The sequence below is a fragment of the Eschscholzia californica genome, unplaced genomic scaffold (genome assembly GCF_041429995.1).
Source record: "Eschscholzia californica isolate CP2 unplaced genomic scaffold, dmEscCali1.0.p SCAF_3, whole genome shotgun sequence".
NCBI classification, from domain to species: Eukaryota; Viridiplantae; Streptophyta; class Magnoliopsida; order Ranunculales; family Papaveraceae; genus Eschscholzia; species Eschscholzia californica.
In genome coordinates this window covers 37,703,640-37,722,190 of record NW_028238420.1, presented here as the reverse complement: position 1 = coordinate 37,722,190, position 18,551 = coordinate 37,703,640, and the positions used below count along the sequence as shown (strand labels likewise).

Genomic DNA, 18,551 nt, shown 5'->3' with positions numbered 1-18,551 from the left:
CAACTTGTTTTTTTTTTTTCTATTTTTCTTTCTTTCTTTAAATATTTCTATTCCTCCTAATCATTTATATCCTATTTAGAAAATATAACAAACTTAAGTTGGAGAAGAAATTTTTGGTAAGCTTTAAAAAATCTTATCTAAAAATAAATTTAGGTAAGTTGTTGAGTTAGAAAGAAATATTTATATTTATGTTAAGGATTCATATCCTTATGTAAGTTTAGAAAATCTTTTCCTTTTTAAGTTAGAGAATATAAAAAGAATATAGGTAAGTTTCATTAAACCATTTTTGTGTAAGTTTTAGAAAATCTTTTCTTTTCGAGTAAGAGAAGAAATTTTTAGTAAATACTATAAATTTTTTAAGTAAGTTCCATTTTGTTTTAATTTACTTTAGGTAAGTTCGATTTTTTTAGGTAATAGTCATTACTTTAATACTACGTGATAAGTTTTATTTTCTTTTAAGTAAGTTCTATTACAAATAGTTTTATATTTGTAATATTACTTTTTAATTTACTTTTAGGATTAGTTAAGTTTTAACTGAGTTTCATATTAAAAAAAAAAAAAAAACAAAAAAAAAAAAACAGATTAGCCTGGTCAAACCCGGGTTTGGCCCGGCCCGGCCTTTTGAGCACCACTAGAAGCAGGAACCCAAAAATTATGGGAATTTTGGTCAAATGACCTTTGACCGGGTCAAATTTGTTAAAATGACCCTCATTTTGAAGTATTGGTCAAATGACCTTATTTTAGCCTTAAACTTCCGTATTTGCCCCTCACTATAAAAGATTGTCTAAATAATCTAGACTATCTAATTTCCCCAAAATCAGAGTTTACTCTCTCTCTCTCTAGTCGACCGGAAAAGTGAAGCAACGGGATTCTCTCATCGTTCTCATTCTCGGGCAATCTCTTTGAATCGAACTCTCTCTCTCACGCAACACTCTCAATCGATCACTCTCTTTGATTCAGGTATTCCTCTATCTCTCTTAAAAATTGGGAACCCTAACCCCCAAATTTAAATCCTAAAACCCTAGATTTTTTTGGAGCAAGCTCTAATAGGGTGTTAATGGAGGCTTCTAGGGCAAAATTTGATCTTCATCTCTCACATATTGTACGCAAACATCCCTGACACCGAATTTGACAAATTATTGTACCTCATACCAAACGAGTCAAGCGAGTCACAATACGGAGTTAAGAACGAGTTTGTGTTTAAGTAACTCGTCAAGTTAGTATCAACCCCTCGTTCAGTTCCAACTATGCTTTCCACTTCTTCTTCAATCCAACTACCAAATTTCTCTGAATATAATGATGGAACTGAATTGTTGAATGATTGATTTTTATTGTTAGTGGGCTGTTTGATTTTATGGGATTTTTATTGTTTGTGGGCTGTTTGATTTTATTGTTTGATTTTATGGGATTCTCTCAACTATGCTTTCTACTATAGAAGAAGTTGTTTGTGGGTGTTAATGGAGGTTTCTAGGGCAAAATTTGAATTGTTTGTATGTATCACTCGTTCTGATGATTACATGGGGGACTTAGGGTTTTTTCTCCCGTCGATTTTGATGTGAAAAACCTTTATTTTTATCTGAACTACTCGTTCTTTCACATTTAGCTAATTCAATTAGGGTTTAGATCATAAGGGTAGAAGATTAGATAATGTGCACTCATTGTGCTTGATGAAATGTCTGTGAGAACTTGAATACTTCAGGTCATAAGTATATTATGCATATAAACACTATGAATTTGATTGCTTTTGCCTTTGGCTTACAAAGAAATGTTATTTGCTGGCAATTTTGAGGATTGGAGTTCAAGAATAGTGAAATGAACAACTAGGAAAAATTTTGACGTTTGATATCTATTTTGCCTTTTAATGTGCCCACAAAGTGGTCACTTGTTCATGTTTTCGCATAGTTATTCATCATTTATTTATACAAACAAGGGTATGATTCCATTACCTGTCAACTGAAATTTTCATGTTTGGTGTTATTGTGTTTGTTAGGTAAACTGATATTGTCTTAGTGAAGTGGGAAATATGAGACGTCCGAGCCATAAACACATGAATCAGTATAGTTTAGACTTAGAGGATATACAAATCACTGTGATGGGATTCTTTAGTTTGGGTTATGAGTCCGACTATGGTGTTTGTATGTATCGCTATTTCACACATTTACCCAAGAACTAAATTAGGTTCTCTAACTAAACTTCCTCGATTTTGCTTGCTCTTTTGGTGTTAAACCTCTATTATAAGAGTCCGATTATGTGCTTTATATTTGATTGATGAGTTTGGTTTTATTAGGTGTTTGTTAAGTGTGTTATTGTTGTCATATAGGTTCCAGGAAGATTAAATATAGTATTGGAGTATTGTAAAGGTGGAGATCTTTCTAAGTATATTCAACGTCACGAAAGAGTTCCAGAAGCAACTGCCAAGCAATTTATGCAACAACTAGGTATGTTAACGATGTGCCAATGCATCAGGAGATGCCTATTTGGTTTCTTCTTTTTGTTGTCATTGACTTATTTCTTATCTTATAGGTTTGTCTTAAATCTTAAATGATTTTTATGTATTGAGATTGTATATGGTCTCTTTTTTCAACAGCTACTGGACTACAAATCCTCCGACAAAACAATCTTATACATCGGGATCTAAAGCCACAGGTTTGTTCTCATTTCTCTCAAGGGACTCTCTTTGTAGTTTGTAAACACTGCTATTTGACATGGTGACAAAATATGATTCTGATATTTAACATTTTCTGCACAGAATCTCCTCCTTTCGTGAAACGACAATCACTACGTACTGAAAATAGGGGATTTCGGCGTTGCAAGGTTAGATCGCAAGATAAATATCATTTTACATGATTTATAAATTTAGTATTACATCTTAAGAACCCTTGAGAGAAAAGAACTGAGTACAAAGTAGGAATGTGAAAGGATGACTGTCGAACCGGGAAAAACACTTTTGGGTGTGTAACATTTCTGAACATAACAAGGATGAAAAAGAAAAAGAGAGTTAGAGAATATGATTTTTTTTCCTCAATGTCAATACTAGAAAGAAAGACAACTTGATTAGAAATGGAAGTGAATTACGAGGATGTCAAATCCTTAAGCTTCAGTGTGCTCTGTACTCTCATCCTTCGTAAGAGTTTTAACTTCATACAGAGAGTGTAGATACTAGCCTAAACTCTGCATTGTCATTGACTTTAATTAACAGAATTATGAAAAAGAAAAAGAGAGTTAGAGACGGCTGAAATGCAAGGTTTATCTTGTATTTCTTGTATGTTTCTACACTAAATATTGTCCGTCCTGTCACTGTCTAAATAGGTCTGATGATTTATTTCTTAAACTGTGCTATGTTTGGGTTGATATAGTTTGCCTGTTTTCTTAGTTGGGGTGCTTGATTGACTCTGAGTTGCACATTCGTAGTTCGTTAATATAAATTATTTTCTTTGTTAAAGACGGACTTCTTTTTGAAACTTTGAATCGAAAGAACGGAAATTTTGATTTCTAACCATGAAGGGAAAATCCTACTGTTCTGTATCTCAGTCTAAAAATGATGGAGATTTTGAAAAAAAAAACTATTATATGATTCAGTCTAGACTGCATCTGAACGAGTCTAGACTGATTCATACACTAAATCTTAAAGTAATAAGACAACTCAAGCCTTTCAATCAATCAACTTTTTGGGTAAGTTTATAAAAAGAATATTGACTAGCTAAATCTAAGAATCAGATATTCAATTGTGAGGAATAAAAATGATGGAGATTTTGAAAAAAAAAACTATTATATGACTCAGTCTAGACTGCATCTGAACGAGTCTAGACTGATTCATACACTAAATCTTAAAGTAATAAGACAACTCAAGCCTTTCAATCAATCAACTTTTTGGGTAAGTTTATAAAAAGAATATTGACTAGCTAAATCTAAGAATCAGATATTCAATTGTGAGGAATAAAAATGATGGAGATTTTGAAAAAAAAACTTTTATATGACTCAGTCTAGACTGCATCTGAACGAGTCTAGACTGATTCATACACTTAATCTTAAAGTAATAAGACAACTCAAGCCTTTCAATCAATCAACTTTTTACACGTCAATCAAACAACTATTTACTCACATGGCAACTTGGAGAATCCATAAATCTCATTTTCCAATTGACTATAATAATGGGTGATAGCATCTATTACAAAGTTGTTATTACTACTAGTCTATCAATCTTCTTATTCTACTTCTTTATCATCTTCTTCTACTTAGTCATGGGAGGATTTAACGACGGCATTTGCTTCAGTTGTCGAGATGCTGGGCATAAATTGGTTGAATGCCCTACAAGAAAAATGTGTCCGAGGTGTGGAGAGGGTGTAATGCAATGGTTAAGGGTCAACAAAAACAATGAAAATCATGGTAGGTATTTTTTCAATTGCTCGTCACGTTGCAAATATTTTAAGTGGGATGAGGGCGAGACATCACGAACAATTGAGACTAATGAAAATATCTCAATTAACGGGAAACTGAAGGACGGCGAAATTGCCCAGCTGGAGAATATGTTTGAAAATTTAGCTCAAATTGCTGAGAAAAAAGATTTAGAGATCACAACTACTGTGACAAAAATTGTTGTGTCGATGAAGAAAAATAATCTTTGAATTCTCGTTGTGTGTATGTGGTTTTTACTTGTTGCACTTTTGAATACTGATATGTATGTGGGTATTCCAAGGCGTAAATTAATGTTTTTCCATGGTTGTAAGTAACTTAGACGATAACAATGATGACAAGACGATTGCAGGAGTCTAGACTCAGACTGCATGAGTCTAGACTCAGACTGCAGGAGTCTAGACTCAGACTGCAGGAGTCTAGACTCAGACTGCAGGAGTCTAGACTCAGACTGCAGGAGTCTAGACTGCAGACTGCAGGAGTCTAGACTCAGACTGCAGGAGTCTAGACTCAGTCTGTGATTCACGTTTTCTCGTGAAGTCTTTTCGTATACAAATTTTAACTAGTCAAAGTATATAATAATTGCAAATCAAAAATACAAATTCATTCATCGTGGCATACATCAAAATTGTACTACAATCACTCCAAAATATTTAACCAAAGTTCCTTTAAGTGTTGAACCTGCATATTTTTGTTCAAATAACTCGTGTTATACACCTACAAATACACAACTAAGGTAGTAAAAAATTAATAAGCAAAGATATTTTGTTTTTACAATTGCATCAAAGAGGAAGGGTCTGACAAAAAGATGGAACGGCTTCATTCGAACGGCAAGTCTTCCGATTATGTCCCAATTGATGACATCGACTGCATGTCTTCCTTTGTCTTGGTAAAGACTCCCCGCGCGATTCTCTTCTTGCTATCTTTGGTCTACCTCCTCGACGTCTGGTAGTTGGAGGTCTAATAAATGAATCATCACGAAGGTCTGGACATGACCAACCCGATTGAGATGTGACGGGGAACACAGATTCGGCATAAGCTTTGCGCACTGTTTCAAGATAGTAATATTTGTTGCAATAGTCGTAAATGTGTAAGTCCTCGCGTTTAATAACCGCGATAGCATGTATACATGGTAGTTGCTCTAGATCAAACACCCTACAACTGCAAGTTTTATTAAGTATGTCAACTGTTTCACTTGTACGATCATAGTTTACCTGGAACTCGGTTAAACTGATTGGTATAACGAAATATGGGGCTGCCTGTTCCATCCGTGAAGTTACCTTGTCTGCTGCCCATTGGGTTAGAATTGTTTCCCTCGTACTAGATTGTTGCCGACGTTCAAAAAACCATTGTTGTATGGTTGCTCTAATGTATTCAACGACATGTGTGATAGGAAGTTCCCTTGCTTCACGCATCAAACCATTAAAACTTTCAGCTATGTTTGATGTCATGATATCATACCGCCTCTTACTCCCATAAGCACGAGCCCATCTCTCAACTCCAACATCACGCAAATAACGACCAACGTTTGGAAAAGCAAGATCCAACTCAAGGAATATCCGTTCAAACTCTGAAAGTTTGTAACTCTTGCTTGCTCTAAAAAATAACGAAAGGAAAACATCTTTTTTAAACTTTGCCTTCAAATTATTACTAAGGTGGTAAATGCATGTACCGTGCATTGCATTAGGAAATACATTTCGAACTCCTTTCAAAATACTCCTATGTCGATCTGAAACAATGACTAAGTCGTTAACATCGCCAATAACTCGACGTATATGAGATAGAAACCAAGGCCAAGACTCATCATTTTCCGAATCACCAATGCCGAATGCAATTGGGTATATGTTATTATTTCCATCAAGACCAGCAGCAACAAATAGAGTACCAAGATACTTAGCTTTCAAAAAGGTCTCATCAATCACAATAACTGGTCGAATGCATTCCTTAAACCCACGTATGCAACAACCAAGTGCCATAAAATAAAATTTGAAGTGATTTGAGTTACCTTTTTCAATGTGGCATATGGTACCTGGATTACTCCGACACAACTCATTTGAGTAGTTACTCAATACAGCATACGCTTCATCAGGAGACCCCCTCACCAAATCAATCGCACGTTCTTTTGACCGCCAAGCAACATCGTAACTAATAGTGATGCCAATATCGTTTTGTATGTCCTGGATTATGTCATGCGGTTTGTGTTTTCGTTTCACTCCTACAAACTTGTGCCTTATTAACTCTCCAATAACTCTAGAAGTAGCTTGTCTATGCACACGGTGGAGGTTGCCAATCTTGCTGCAAGTATGAGTGTCGTCAAACTTAGACACCCTAAAGAAATTAGATTCGCCGATTTTAATTGCTCGTAAACTCCACCTGCAACCTTCAACTGCACAAGCTATTGACCATAAACTCTTTGTTGATTTCTTTACTCGAAACTCAAATTTTTCACTGAGAGCCCATAAACTCATCTTATCTTTTAATGCACTCTTGCATTTAAATACCTCATACACTTTCACACCCAAGTCTTTCTTTCCTGAACCTGACCCTTCGTCTTCATCTTCATAGATGTTACACATAGATTCAAAACTACTCGGAAGTGGTGGTAGATCATGTAAAGAAGGAACAATTATAGGCACATCAACATCTTCCGTACCTAAGTCTTCTAAAGGCTCCTTACCTTTAACTTTTTCCTGCTCGCAACCACTTCTACCAAATGGATTTTCACTAAGTACTTCAACATCATCAGATGATCCACCCCCTACATCAAAATTAACTTCATCGGAATATTCCCAAATCTCAGAACAACTCAAATCAAACAAATAGTCTTCTTGTTCTCTAGAACAAATGTCTGGTTTTAACTCTTCTGCGAGTTCTACCTTTACACCCGAAGAACTCAAATCTACCACATAATCTTCTTCATCGAGAGAATAATGGTCGTGTCTAAAATCTCCGGGTTCTTCTTCTCCACCTACCTCAACACTTTTTCTGATCATAGGTTCTTCTGTAACTGTTCTGTTTGGTGAGGTGGTCGGATAGTTAGTGAATGGAATGTTCAAATCTATCGAGCACACTTGTTCTCTTTGAGGAACTTCCTCTGGTATTAGGTATTCCTTTTCTACGTTTTTAGAGTGTGAACCACCTTCCATAGTAACATACAATGGAATACACTTCGGGAAATTACCTTTGACAAGTGTCCAGAAAAATGTGAAGTCACGCTCAACCTGAATTTCCATAGGTGAAGGACTCTGAATCGTCCCCGGAACCATAAAACTCAATTTTGGCAAACTTGTCGTGCTATCTTCACATACTATTTCTTTAACAACTTCACGAAATTCTCTAAGTGTAGCCCCGCCTGATACAACTATTCCGGCTTGTTTACCACCAATATACTTTATTTCGTTATTCACATTTTCTAATTTACCACCATGAAATAACCAAATGCTCACGGATTCCATTACGAATTACCCTACAAAACAAAGATAAGTTCATTATGTATACGTAGTAAAATTAATACCAACTTCTAAAATACATACAAACATGACATGAATTTAACATGTAAATTGAAAACACATAACATGAATTCGATATGATTGCACTTTTTCTTTTTAACCCATACTTCATATAATATCATAAGTAATATTATACATTTTTCAGTTTATCTTCTTAATTAGATTAACATAATAAATACAAACTTTTTCTCTTCATTGGACCAACACTTTAGGCACTCATGTTTCTCATTCATTCATTCTACTCTACCTTGGGTTAGCATTTCAACTTAACTATCCTTCTTCTTCTCTAACTCTTCTTCCTTTTCACTATCTAACTGAACTGAATTCCCTTCCTTGATGACTTTTCTAGCTTCTCAAATGATTAAGTCACAAAACTAGCCAATAAATCCCAAATCAATATTAAACATGCTTAAATTTCTAATATGTACATTAATATACACCTCTATAAACACATAAATATTCATTCCCAAGTAATAATTTTATCACAACATAAATATACACAATCATCTTAATTAAGAACTCAGGATCTAATTACTAGTATACAAAAGAAAGACTTAGTATTTCTTCATGGAAAACCCAAGTTAGGTTGAAGTTCTGGTTGAGTTTAGAATCTGGACCCATAGATCTCGCCGTACTATAAACATCATAAGGAGCTACATACTTAGGCATATCCACTGGGAACCGAACGTTTACTTTATTAGAATCATCACTAGTAACACCAAATGCAGCTCCATATAAGTAAGGAGAATCATCGTACCAAGTACGAGTAAGTCCAGAATCATTAGTTGGTGGTATATACTGTCCACCAACATTCAATCTATACATAGTCTGAAAATTGGTATTTTGGGGATCGATCAAATGATCCGAAAATCCAACCATAGCTGCAGGTTCGAATAAGTCGGGCATAGAGATGACCTCAATGCCATTGACAATCAAGATTAATCATTATGTTTTAATTGTATTAAACCAACCATAGAGAATACTAGGTATGAAAGACCAACTATCATACCTATCATGGAATTAAACCAACCATAGAGATGGTTTAATTGTATTTCTTCATCAATTAAACCAACTATCATGGAAGCTAGATTGATAAGAAACCATGACAAGTAACAAAACAATAACAGCTGCAACAATCTGGGAGGAAACTTGTGGAGAGACAGTTTTATCTTCACTATGGCATTTTGACAAACAGTAGATGTGCTATATTTATTATGTGGGTAAGAACCCTAGTTAGACTCCATTAAACCCTAATTGAAGTAGTTTGAAGATAAAACTTAAATAATGCCACTGATATAATACTAATAAAATCATGGATTTCATGAAATGAGATCTATGATCAAACAGGAGATGTGTCTTATGCTCCATTAAACCCTATAGTTGAACCGAAAAAAAAACATCCAGAGAGAGATATAGCCATACCTGCATCAAAGATATTAGTGTGTGTGAGAGATAGTGATCGATCCAAAGAAACGGCGCGAGAATGAGAAGTAAACGAAGAAGTTTATGGGAGGATTTTCGTTCTACTAGAGAGAGAGAGTTTTACTCGGGCTGATATCCTTGTTATTTTCGGTTGTCTAGATTATCTAGACATCCTTTTATAACGAGGGCAAATACGGAAGTTTAAGGCTAAAATAAGGTCATTTGACCAATACTTCAAAATGAGGGTCATTTTAACAAGAGTTAATTCCTATATGGCCCCCTACTTTGTGACCAGCTTCCTTTATGGCCCCCTTTTTTTCGTAAATTCAAATATGGCCCCCTATTTTCAGATAAATGTCATTACTACCCTTCTTAATTCTAAATTTAAAACAATAAAAAAAAATTATTTCCACCTCACCCCTCTCTCTCCACCTCATCTCTCCCTACACCTCATCTCTCCCTACACCTCATCTCTCCCTACACCTAACCCCTCTCTCTCTCTCTCCAATTCACCTCTCTCTCTCTCCAATTCACCTCTCTCTCTCTCCTACTCACCCCTTTCTTCTCCGGCAAGGTGGCCGGCCGGAAAATTTTCCGGCCGGCCACCTTCAAACTTAAAAAAAAAAAATAATAATTTCTCTCTCCTCTCTCTCTCTAAATTTTTTTTTTTTTTTTTAAATCTCACCACTCTCTCTCTCTAAAACTCCGGCGAAGGGGGTTTCCCTTCGCCGGAGATCTGTTCACGAACAGAGCTGCTGTTCGTGAACAGATCTCCGGCGAAGGGAAACCCCCTTCGCCGGAGTTTTAGAGAGAGAGAGAGTGGTGAGATTTAAAAAAAAAATAAAAAATTTAGAGAGAGAGAGGAGAGAGAAATTTTTTTTTTTTTTTAAGTTTGAAGGTGGCCGGCCGGAAAATTTTCCGGCCGGCCACCTTGCCGGAGAAGAAAGGGGTGAGTAGGAGAGAGAGAGTTGGAGAGAGAGAGAGAGAGAGAGAGGGGTGAGGTGTAGGGAGAGATGAGGTGTAGGGAGAGATGAGGTGGAGAGAGAGGGGTGAGGTGGAAATAATTTTTTTTTATTGTTTTAAATTTAGAATTAAGAAGGGTAGTAATGACATTTATCTGAAAATAGGGGGCCATATTTGAATTTACGAAAAAAAGGGGGCCATAAAGGAAGCTGGTCACAAAGTAGGGGGCCATATAGGAATTAACTCCTTTAACAAATTTGAGCCAGTCAAAGGTCATTTGACCTAATTTCCCAAAAATTATTCTATGAAAGGCAGGCGAAAATTTTGCCGAGAAAAGAGTCGTCACTGAAATCTTCCGAACCAGAAGCAGATATATTCAAATCCCAAATCCCATCGATTGAAGGTTTCTTCCTCCTCCCTTCCTATTACCGGTGGCAGTGAGTTCTCTCTCTCTCTCTCTCTCTCTCTCTCTAAATCTCTTGCTTCATATCAATTTTATTTTTCAATGTTATCTTCTCTTCGAAACACGTTTCTACTTCACAGAAATATCATTAATGGAGATTCTACAACAACCCATTTCCTATATACCCTTCTTCTTCAGAACCCTTCTCCACTTTTCCCTAAATCATTCTCTTCCTCCACAAATCAATCCATTTCTTCTTCTTCTCCTTTTATAGTTTCTTACCTTATAAATTCATGTGGATTTTCAGAAGATAAAGCCATCTCTGCTTCTAAAAAACTTCATTTCAAAACCTCTTCTCAACCAGATTCCATCCTCACTTTCTTTGAAAACAATGGTTTTACTAAACCCTACATTTTCAAACTTATTAATAGATATCCTCAAATACTTTCATCAGATCCTCTCAAAACCCTAAAACCCAAATTGGATTTTTTCAATTCAATTGGACTTTCTGGTCTTGACCTAGCAAAAGTCTTATCAAATGATCCAGATCTTCTCAAACGAAGCTTAGAAAAACAAATTATTCCTTCCTATACTTTCCTCAAAAACACTCTTCATACTAACAACAATGTCATTGCTGCCCTAAAACGATCCTCATGGATTTTCGGACGAGATCTTAATAAGACAGTGGGGCCTAATATCAAACTTCTGCAAAATCAAAATGTCCCAGAATCCAATATCAATCACTTTTTGATAACCAGACCAAGAGCTTTAATAGTAAATACTAACATATTCCAGAAGATGGTAATGGATCTCAAACAAGCGGGTTTTGATCTTTCAAAATCCACATTTCTTATAGCTATTCATGGATTAACATCAATGAGTAAATCGACTAGGGAATCAAAATTGAATGTTTATAGGAAATGGGGTTGGTCTGAAGATGAAATTACAATGGCATTCAGGAAACAGCCATGTTGTATGACGGTATCGGAGAAGAAGATAACGGCGATAATGGATTTCTTAGTGAACAAAATGGGTAATAATTCTTCTCTTTTAGCTACACACCCCTCTGTTCTTATGCTTAGTCTAGAGAAAAGGATAATTCCTAGATATTTAGTTCTTCAAGTTCTTATCTCGAAAGGGTTGATCGATAAAGATTTTAAAATTAGGTATGTGTTAAGTATGTCTGAGGATTTATTCTTAAACAAGTATGTGTTTAAATACGGAGATGAAGCTCCTCAGTTGTTGAAGGTATACCAAGGTTAGTAGTATATCTTGATCCATTTGATATTTGAATTGGGAACTTCTGTTTTGGGGGTTAAATTTAGATAGTGTTTGTTCTAACTCAAGGCTTGAATTCACTCCAATCAAATTTCAAAATGTTTCCTTTTGTCTTGACTTGTGATGTTTGAATCGTTTGAATAGCTGATTCAGGTTGATTTCGGGTTATTTGATCTAGACGATTCATATCGCCTCAGTTCTTTCTTTTCTTTATGGTTGTAATTTGGATTTGAAATTGTTCATTACAATTGTTAGAATAGGTTGTGCTTTTTTCTTTGTTGAACTAGAATAGGTTGTGTTCTTGCTTGCTTCTCTTGATAAGGGAAAATAAATTTAGAAAAGACTAGGGGGATATCCCCGAGCTCTTCATACTAGCTTCAATTAGAGACCCGGAAAGGAATTGGACAACACAACATTATACGAAAACATTACGGTTACCTTAGAAACAAGTGACGTTTATTCTCATGACACAATTGATGAAAAATTTAGTAGAATGTATTCAGTTCATGTAGATAAATATGGACATGAAAGTGTTAGTGATACTAGTTATAGTTGTGGATCTAATAATAGAAGCAACATCCAGTACTAGATCAAGATGAAGCTGATCGACTACTATATCTTTACTACCATTGGTTATACTACAAGATTACGATCAGGTTTACAATAACATTTCGATAAAAAGTTTGCATTTTTTTGTCAATAATAAGATGTGTGGGTGGATTCTAACGTAATTGGATGGTGATGCGAAAAAAAAATTCCACATTAATAAAGAGATATATCAAAATTTAATTTGGTGTTTTAGCTATTTGTTCAGCAGCGATATTTAATAATACTAATTAAATTTGAAGGTAATGGAAATTATTTTGCAAAAAAAAAAATCATTGGTTCTTTTTGTTTTTTGGTTATTACAAAGGCATTGATACATCAATAGGATGTGATGACCACAATAACGGCTGAATTATTACGAATGCTACTACTGGCTTAAAGTTAAAAAGGTTAATGGTCTAAAGTCCAACAAGGTTAATGGTCTAAAGTCCAACGAAGTAAGTGGCATAAAGCTCAAAGATATTACTTGAAGGTCAGTGGTATTTACAAAGCAGTCTAGAGCAATTCACAGAGCTGCTTATTTATATTTACAGAAATCTTTAAGTTGTAGTCCAAAAACTATTTTGTATTTAAACATAAAGGCTTATTTAATGAAAAGTCTTGAAAATAACCTCTGATAAAAATCTGAACTTAAAACTAATAGCTAAAGCTATTGAAATCAAAATTAGTTATTTTTGTTTGAGATTTCAATTGATCAAATTCTTTAGTTTCTTGTGGTTCTATTTTTGTTTGAGATTTCAATTAATCAAATTCTTTAGTTTCTTATGGTTCTCTTTATGGTATGAATAAGCTTGAAATTTCTTGTGTGTATTGATGTTGGTTGGATTACAACATGAGTTTTGACTTTTTCTCTCTAGAAATCTTGGATTATTCAACACAAATAGAACTAAGATTTCATACCAGTAAGATTTTGTTGGTTTTAGTTAAGTTCTATAAGTTTTTTTTTTAATCATGTGAAGTTGAAAAGGAGAAGACGATGAAAAACTACTAAAGGACAACGGTGTTTTTCAGTAGATCCATAATGTAGAAGATGAGATTTTTCGACATATATTGCCGAAAATGAATCGATTTTTTTTTGCCGACAATTATTCATTTTTTTGTTGTCATTTATTTTCCATCTTTTTCTTTGTTGTTCTTTGTGACCGATTTTTATTTATTTCTTTGTAGCTAAATTTCAAGCAAATCCAGGTGTTTTTGTCATTTAGTTTGTAGGTTATTTACATATGAGTTGTACGTGTTTCATATTCTTTTCCAAAATTTAAAATAAATTATATAAAAATATAGCAAAAAAAAAAAAAGGTGGGTTTCACCGAAATTTTTTGTGAAAAATCCGAAAACATCGTTTTAAGCATTAATTGGCCGAATTTTTGGGTCGTTGAAGAAATTGTTTTTACCAAAGAAATCTGAATTCTCTTTAGAAGAATCACATATCTTTTTTGGTCTTATTACCTTTAGAAATATTGAACTCCTCCGTTAATGAAGCTTTACCGAGTCAACTTGCTCCATTAATAGTGTTTGTGTTGGATGATTGTAGGGATGGTTGTGGACCTGTGGTGAGTGACGATAGGGCTTGAATATGAACAAGAATGAACTTTGTTTTCAGTTTAGTCGAAAATTTTCATTTTAGCCCTTCTAGAACTGTAAATACCAAAAGTATATTTAGAGATAAATAGAAAAAAAAGGAAAACATTTTAGCTCTGTAAAGAGCTTTTCATGCTCTGTAAATACTAACTCCTTTCTTTATTTATATCCAAATTCAATATTCCTGGATGTGTACTTCTATGGGATCGAACATGAAACATCCGTATTGAGGAAAGATGCGCTTACCAACTGGGTTATTAGTTGTTGGTGGTTGGTTCTTTTTGTTGGTGTTCCATTCAACAAAAAAATTGAGGCACCGTACACCTAGGGGTGAGCAAAAATCGAACCAAACCAAGTCGAACCACACCAATCCGTTTTGCGGCCGAACCAATCACCGTTCGACTCGGTTCAACCAGAAAAACCGAACAACTCAAAATTGGTCTGGTTTGGTCTCGATTTGAGTTTCTAGAAATCGCCCAAACTGAACCGACCGAACCCTAAAGAAAAATAAAATAATAATTTTGTAAAGTTAGAATGTGTTAAACTAAAAAGGAAAAGAATTAGAAAACCCCTAATCAAGTCTTCCATAGTACGATCCGTCCTCCTTCCTAGTTGTTGTCGGCTTCATCAACCACCTATTCAACTTGATTGAAAGATTTTAACTGTAAGTCTTCACTGATTTTCTATTTACCACAACCTATTCTTAGTTAGTAACTTAAAATTATAGATTTTGTATTCGCACTACTTTTTTTATTTATATTTTGTAATGGTGGAAAAGTACGATGGATTTTTAATTTTTTTTTGGCATCTGTAATGGCGGAAAAGTATGATGGGTTCTTAATTTTTATTTGGTATGTGCAATGAAATGAATAACATTAGTTTACAATTTTCTCTACATTGTGATCGGTTAAACCGATCAATCGAACCCAACCGAGCTGAACTAAACCGAGTTGAACCATATCGGTCGACCGAATGAATGGCTCGACTTCGGCCGATGATTTAGTCAAACTGCCACTTATTAGTTCGGCTTCGGCTTGAGTCAAAACCGAAAAAAACTTACCCTTACCCACCTCTAGTTACACCTACCTTTACTTTTTATAATTTAGCATTTTGGAAGGCCATTAATGTTGGTTGCTGTTTTGGGACATAAAAATAATCTTCGGAGAATAAATCTTCTACGAAATTCATGTTTTTCTTGTACATTCTTGGGGCATATTTCTTATTATTCAAAAATTGACTTCATCAAACATTACCCCCTACTCTTCATCTTCTTTATCATTTTCACCACCACAATTTTCCACCGCCACCATTTCGACCACCATTGTCACTTTTATTCTTTCATCTCAACTCATCTCTCACTCAATGTCACCCTCTCTCTTGGTTTGTCCCCCTCTCTTTCTCTCTCACTATTTCTCTCTTCCACTCTCTTCACAAGAACATAACTTGCTTTAACTGCCGGCGTTTCTTTAAGTTGAAGTGGGTATCTTAATTTACTTAATGCCAAAAAGAAAAATGACCAATTTGAAGTTTTTCATTATCATCATGGTTGATAACTGATCAATTAAATTCCATCTCATTTGAATTACATATAAAACAATCTGGATTGTTAAACTTTTGAAGTACATTTGCCACTTTGACTGGGTATGAATACTCAACTAGCTTTCCATCTTCAAGTATCAGTTTTGTTGTTGGAATTGATGTTATCTCACAAGATGTGCAAATACCCATCTTTAACTTCTTCTGGGTTTTTTCGTTTTAAAGAGAGATGGAGAGACAAAGAGAAATATTAGGGGGCAATGTTTGATCAAAACAATCTTTGGGCTAAAAAAAATAAGCCTTATAAGTCAATGTGTTATACAGTTATTGACTGTGTGTTTTTTATTTAAGAAAATCTGAAAAGTCGTCTGAATTGAATCGTTGTCTAAATAGGCTGAAAAGTATCATACATTTTTCAGACTTGAAAACAAGTCTGAAAACAATGTCCAATAGCTGAAATATGTTGAATGACCTTTATACCCCTATTAATTAGAAATATTCTCAGTCAAATGCACCGCCACCACCACCCAGACAACCACCACAAGTACAAACCACCAAGACAACCACCACCACCAATCAGATAACCACCACCACCGATCAGACAACCACCACCACCAATCAGATAACCACCACCACCGATCAGACAACCACCACCACAGTTACAAATAACCAAGACCACCACCAATCAGACAAGATCACCGCCACCACACCACCAAAGGAACAAACACACCACCGCCGCCACCACCACCAGCCAGACCGCCGCCACCACAAAATAGAGATCGGTAAACCATTTTCATAAGTCTTTTGGTGGTGGCAAACCCTTTGATGATATATCGTTAGAGAGAGAGAGCGATTGAGAGAGAGCTATTGAGAGAGAAAGAGAGAGCGATTGATAGAGAAAGAACGATTGAGAGAGAAAGAGCGATTGAGAGAGAAAGTAGTTGTGCGAGAGAAAGAGATGAACCTTTGTCGATCTACTATGAGAGAGAGCGATTCAGAGAGGGAGGCGAAAACTTCATTGATGGTGAAAGAGGGAGAACGATTGAGTGAGAGAGATAGACTGTAGAGATGATGAAAGAGGGAGGAAAGAATTAGGGTTTTCTGAAAAAAGAGAGACAAAGAAACGATTGAGTGGGTAGTTTGATTTTAAATGCCTATGTCTAACATATTTGGAAGGAGCATAATAACAGGATATTTAGAAGCAATGTCATATTGCCAGAGTTGATTATCCATACTATTTGTGATGAAGTGCGAATCAAGTTGAACACTATCACCAAACGGTTTGAAGAAACAAAGGAGAATCGAAGGACCATCGATCGCTGGAATCTTGCTATCTCTCTTCAAAAGCTGGTTTATACTTCATGTAAATGGACTCGGTCGATGGTAGGGAGATATATGATTAATACCGATGGTGCACTAAGCGAGGTGGATGTGGGGTATGGAGCTATTATTCGAGATTCGGAGGGAACTGTTATTAGCGCAGCCACTGTTCAGGTTGATAGCCATGCTATCTTTATACATGAGCTGCAGGGTGTTGAGTTGAGGCTGGAGTTAGGACTTAGTGTCGGGTTACAGGAAGTTGAGTTTGGTCTTGATTCCATGAATATCAAGTTACTTCTTGCAAAACCACATCATAAATTACCATGGAAGGCGAGGCGTTTGAAGAGAGTTTAGAGGCTTTGGAGCCAATTTCGGAGTTTTCGAGTTTTTCATGTTACAGAGAACCCAACCAAGCTGCTGATTACTTGTCAAAGATGAAGTTCAGACCGGATGTAACTCACATGAATGTTAGTCAACTGTCGGTGGAATTAGTGAATATTGTTAATGCAGACTCTAGAGGGACAGTGAGAATGAGGAAAGGGTGGGGCTAATGAAATGATGTAATTTTTTATTTCTTTGTTGTTTTTTGTTTTCTTATTTCATTGTATTCGGTTCGGGCTTCTCCCGCTTATCATTATAAAAAAAACTAGGGTTCTGTTTTTCCTAGAAATGGAGAAAGAGGGATAGAAGAATTAGGGTTTTGTTTCTTTTTATTCAGACCAGGGAGAGATTAGGGCTTGTTTTTAAAAATATGAAGTAAGGGTATTAATGTCAAAGTACGAATTCAGACATAATTATTCACATAGGGAAAACAAACATTCTAACTTGTGAAACAATTAAGCAAATTCAGATTCAGCAAATTCAGATTCAGACATTAAAAAAACATCTAAATCTAAATATCCAATTTTGGTGGCCTTTAAACTGTTTTCATTTTATTAAGGGTCTACGGGTTTTAGCCCCAAAATAAAATTCAAAAAGCGATTAAGGTCCGATCTTCCTTCAAAATATGATTTTAGTCATTTTCTCTTTTGGAAGAAACATTGTTGATACATAATGTGTTATGTATGACACATATACAAAATTGAAATAAAGTATGTAACTTTAACAATAAATAACACGTTATTTATGAAACAAAACAATAATCAATAAACAGAAAAACATTGTAACTTTGACATCTAGACATACTTTAACTATACTTCGGGTGTATTTGATATCTCCCATTTCCATGGAAATAAAAGAATTTTCGTGGAAATAGGTATTTCCACCGTTTGATACGAATTGTAACTCCATGACTTTAATTCCCTAGGGAATCTATTTCCATGAAATAGACCACTTTTAATTCTTTGCTCCCCCTCGGAATTAGTTTCCGTGGAAAGTCAAAAATCAAAATAAAAATATTTTAATATGTTCGGATACTTGAAACCTAATATTTATCTCCATATATGTTCAACGTGATGTTTTACCATAAAATTTAGCAAAATAAATTTTTTACTTGTACATTGGGCAAATGACATTTTTGT

At 35.1% G+C, this 18,551-nt stretch overlaps 2 protein-coding genes and 1 long non-coding RNA gene across 4 annotated transcripts; 2 read left to right on the top strand and 1 right to left on the bottom strand.

The window, feature by feature from the left end:
- Window positions 1–2,293: 2,293 nt before the first annotated feature.
- LOC147550024 (uncharacterized) lies at window positions 2,294–2,764 on the top strand. The gene is made up of 3 exons (XR_015238758.1): window positions 2,294–2,438; window positions 2,588–2,646; window positions 2,750–2,764. It is a non-coding gene; the product is annotated as an uncharacterized LOC147550024 (long non-coding RNA).
- Window positions 2,765–4,995: 2,231 nt separating this feature from the next.
- On the bottom strand, window positions 4,996–9,497 carry LOC147550023 (uncharacterized). Of its 2 annotated transcripts, XM_086670599.1 has the most exons (3): window positions 9,345–9,497; window positions 7,595–7,879; window positions 4,996–7,171 (listed from the first exon to the last, which is right to left on the bottom strand). In XM_086670599.1, exons 2-3 carry the CDS (start codon window positions 7,866–7,868, stop codon window positions 5,196–5,198), a joined length of 2,250 nt encoding a protein of 749 aa, XP_086526725.1. In that variant the 5' UTR covers window positions 7,869–7,879; window positions 9,345–9,497; the 3' UTR covers window positions 4,996–5,195. The 2 variants fall into 2 exon arrangements, with proteins under 2 accessions (XP_086526725.1, XP_086526724.1); XM_086670598.1 differs by having other exon boundaries at window positions 4,996–7,879; window positions 9,345–9,493.
- Window positions 9,498–10,623: 1,126 nt separating this feature from the next.
- LOC147550022 (uncharacterized) lies at window positions 10,624–12,245 on the top strand. The gene has a single exon (XM_086671761.1). The coding sequence runs from the start codon at window positions 10,813–10,815 to the stop codon at window positions 11,971–11,973; it is 1,161 nt and encodes a 386-aa protein (XP_086527887.1). The 5' UTR covers window positions 10,624–10,812; the 3' UTR covers window positions 11,974–12,245.
- Window positions 12,246–18,551: the final 6,306 nt, after the last annotated feature.